Genomic DNA, 2986 nt, shown 5'->3' on the forward strand with positions numbered 1-2986 from the left:
AAGACTTGTGCAGAAATGGACGAAGGTGAAACGACCTTCTGAACCCCTTTGTGCTGCCTAAGCTCCAGAGGTGTGACACGGACGACGTGTTGAAGGGACTTCGGGTGGCCTGAGCTATTCACCAGCTAGACAGACAAGAAGTGACCGCAGCACCGGGCCAGGAGCGGACGTGGGTGGCTCCTGCAGACGGCGAGGACTTACTGAAAGGTTTTAATGAGAGCTCCCACGAATTCGCATGTCAGAAACACAGGTCTGTTGCTCCACGTTGTGGCCGGTGAGGGGTGACATTTTCCATTCTCCACAAGGTGCGTGGCTGCTGCGGTTCCGCGCAGAGCCTCCCCCGCCCCCCCCCACTCAGTGGGAGGAGGGGGTGTCCATCCGCCCCAGGCAGAGGCCTCTGGGCCTCCGCACCTCGCCTTCTTGCCTTTTTATGGTCTTGCCCTAAAGGTGCTTTCTGCACTTTATCGTCGAGTGGTACTTGAGGACAAATGACATGATGACAAGACCCAAAAAGGTTGAAACAATGGACCACGAAAATGGTCTTCCGCACCCGCGCCGCCCCCAGCCTCCTCTCCCTCCCCGCTCCCCCCAGGGTAGGCTGGTCCTTGCATTTTTACATAAAACGATCTTCTTTATTTTCAAACTTCGCTTAGACTTGTCTAAAAATTTTTCCCATGTTCCACTGAAATGTTTTGTCACCTGTGACAACTGGTGACGGGGTCAGGTTGAAGGACGCTGTGATTCCCCATTCGAAAGGATGAAAATGGTCAGGTAATGGCATTAAGTGAGGGGAGGAGGTGGACGAACCCCGCCCCAGCCGCCGGTCACTCTGCCCGGAGTCACGTTATGTCGCATCCCTCCCGCGGCCCCGCAGGCCAGCGCACAGACGGGAAAATGCCCACGAGCCGCCCACGGGGCCCACGGGGTTCTCTGACACGGATGGCGGCCAGCTGCTCGCTCCTTCCTCCCCGGGGGTTTTCCTCTGCGAGGTCACTGCAGACCAGTCCAGGAGGAGCCCCTGCCTCTGTCACAGCGCGCAGGACGCCCTCATGCGGCCATGTGTCAACGTATAGACTCAACAGACCAGACCGTGCATGCGGTTCCGCTAGTGTGCCCTTGACCCCCAGCGCTCGCCTGTCTGTCATGTCCCGGGGGAGGGTGGGCAGGGACGCGTGGGGAGTGGCCGAGTCGGAGGGTCCGCACCCCTGGAACACGCTGTGTCTGGTGGGCTGCTCCCCCAGGCTGTGCCAGCCCACCCGGTTCCAACAGCAGCGGGGGGCCTGTCCCCCACTGCTCGCCACCAGGCGTGTGCATCCACCCGCACGTGTGACCTTCGTCATGGGCGTGGCCGGTCAGCCACTGAGAGAGGAGAGTCCACACGGAACCTGCGGAGATGAGAGAGGGGTCACAGTCACTCTGAGTGACGATGACCGCGTTCCAGCTGAGACGCTCAGGGACGGCCCCTTCCTCCACTTTCTGTTGCTGCCACTTAAATCACGAAGGGAAGACCCCCGAGTCCCATAGTGCAGAGTCCACACAGGTGTCTGGACGAAACCCAGGTGTGGGCAGCGCCGGTCCCTCTGGCGGCTGCGGGGAGCATCGTCCCCGGCCCTCTCGGCTTCCGGAGGCCCCTGCGTGCCTGGCTCCGGCCCCGTCCTCCCTCTTCCAAGCTGAGTCTCACATCACGGCTGCCCCGCTGCCTCCGCCTCCCACGGAGGAGGACCCTCTGATTGCGGAGCCACCTGAACCGCACAGGTCACTTCCTGTCGCTCTCCTCGGATCAGCGGACTAGAGCCTTGTTCCACCTGCCACCTGCGCCCTCTGGCACATAAACTGGTCCATTCGGCTGCTCCAGGCATGAGGTCGTGGATCTCTTTGGGGACCGTGATTCTGCTGACCGCAAGCGCTCCCCCCCCGCCCCCCCGCCGAGTCGCTCACACTCATGCTGAGACCCGAGAGGCCAGAGGGAGGGACCGCGGGCCTGGGGCACAGGACAGGGGGGCCTCAGCCGCCAGCTGGCGATGGACGCGGATCCCCCTGCTGGGACAGGGACGGCTGGCCGCTGCCGGCCGGGGCGCGTGCGTTTGGTTTGACTTTTTGTGACTGGAGAAATCTGAGCGTGTTTGAGTAATGGGGCCGGGGGAGGGAAAGCTGAACAGTCGCAGGACCCGATGCGTGTCTGAAAGGCACGGGCCACCTGCCCGAGGAAGCTGGGCAGACACGGGGATGGCACGCCCTCCCGGACCCTGCGGGGCAACAGCCAGGCGTCTCCTGGACCTCGTGTGCCAGGCGGGCTCAGTCGTCCCCGTGGCACTGCAATTCTTAGGAAAGGCACCAGGGACCCCGAGCTGTGTGCCCACACGCGGGATCCTGTGGAGGCGCAACTGGGAACTCTGGTATTGCGGCCTTTTCATGTCCCCAGGGAGCGGCGCTGACCGCGTCACCTAGATGGCAGCGCTAACACTGCAGCCCCCTCCCCGACCCCTTTCCAATCCACACCACCGGCGGCGGGACACGGGACGCGTGGCCGTCCGCCCACTGCTCTAAAAAACACGGGGCTTTGCTGGTTACTCCATTTCTTAGCCACACTTTGCTTGTGTTTTCGCTGGGAACAAAGATCTGCTCACATTTTGATTAATAATAATAATAATAATAATAATAATAATAATAATGGATAATAACAACAAGAGGGCTGTCAGTACCTGAATACGGAAATGGACAGAAGTGACAGTCACGTCTTCCTGGGGGTCATCTCTAACTATTAGAACCGAAAGTCTGAGACTCCGAGCCAGCTATATCAACAGAGCAAATCCACATTTCACTGGCCTTAAATTCAGTGAAATAGTTTATTCTAGAACCGTATTTAATGTGCCTCAAATTTCCAATTTGTCCAACGCAGGAAACTTAATTTAGTCACGTTCCAGTAAATTCTGCTTAACTTCCTGGGTCCTGAATTCCCTTGGGCTTTGACTCAGCCTCGTTAAAA

At 59.3% G+C, this 2986-nt stretch overlaps 1 protein-coding gene across 1 annotated transcript in view; it reads right to left on the reverse strand.

The window, feature by feature from the left end:
* Positions 1-2986, reverse strand: part of LOC111729516 (uncharacterized protein C6orf118-like) — a 22267-nt gene that overhangs the window by 17451 nt on the left and 1830 nt on the right. Inside the window, exon 2 of the mRNA XM_023520438.1 lies at positions 1325-1488. Within this exon, the coding sequence (XP_023376206.1) occupies positions 1325-1488 (164 nt within the window). The remainder of the gene's footprint in view (positions 1-1324; positions 1489-2986) is intronic.

Source organism: Pteropus vampyrus, unplaced genomic scaffold (assembly GCF_000151845.1).
Source record: "Pteropus vampyrus isolate Shadow unplaced genomic scaffold, Pvam_2.0 Scaffold266, whole genome shotgun sequence".
Classification (NCBI taxonomy): Eukaryota; Metazoa; Chordata; class Mammalia; order Chiroptera; family Pteropodidae; genus Pteropus; species Pteropus vampyrus.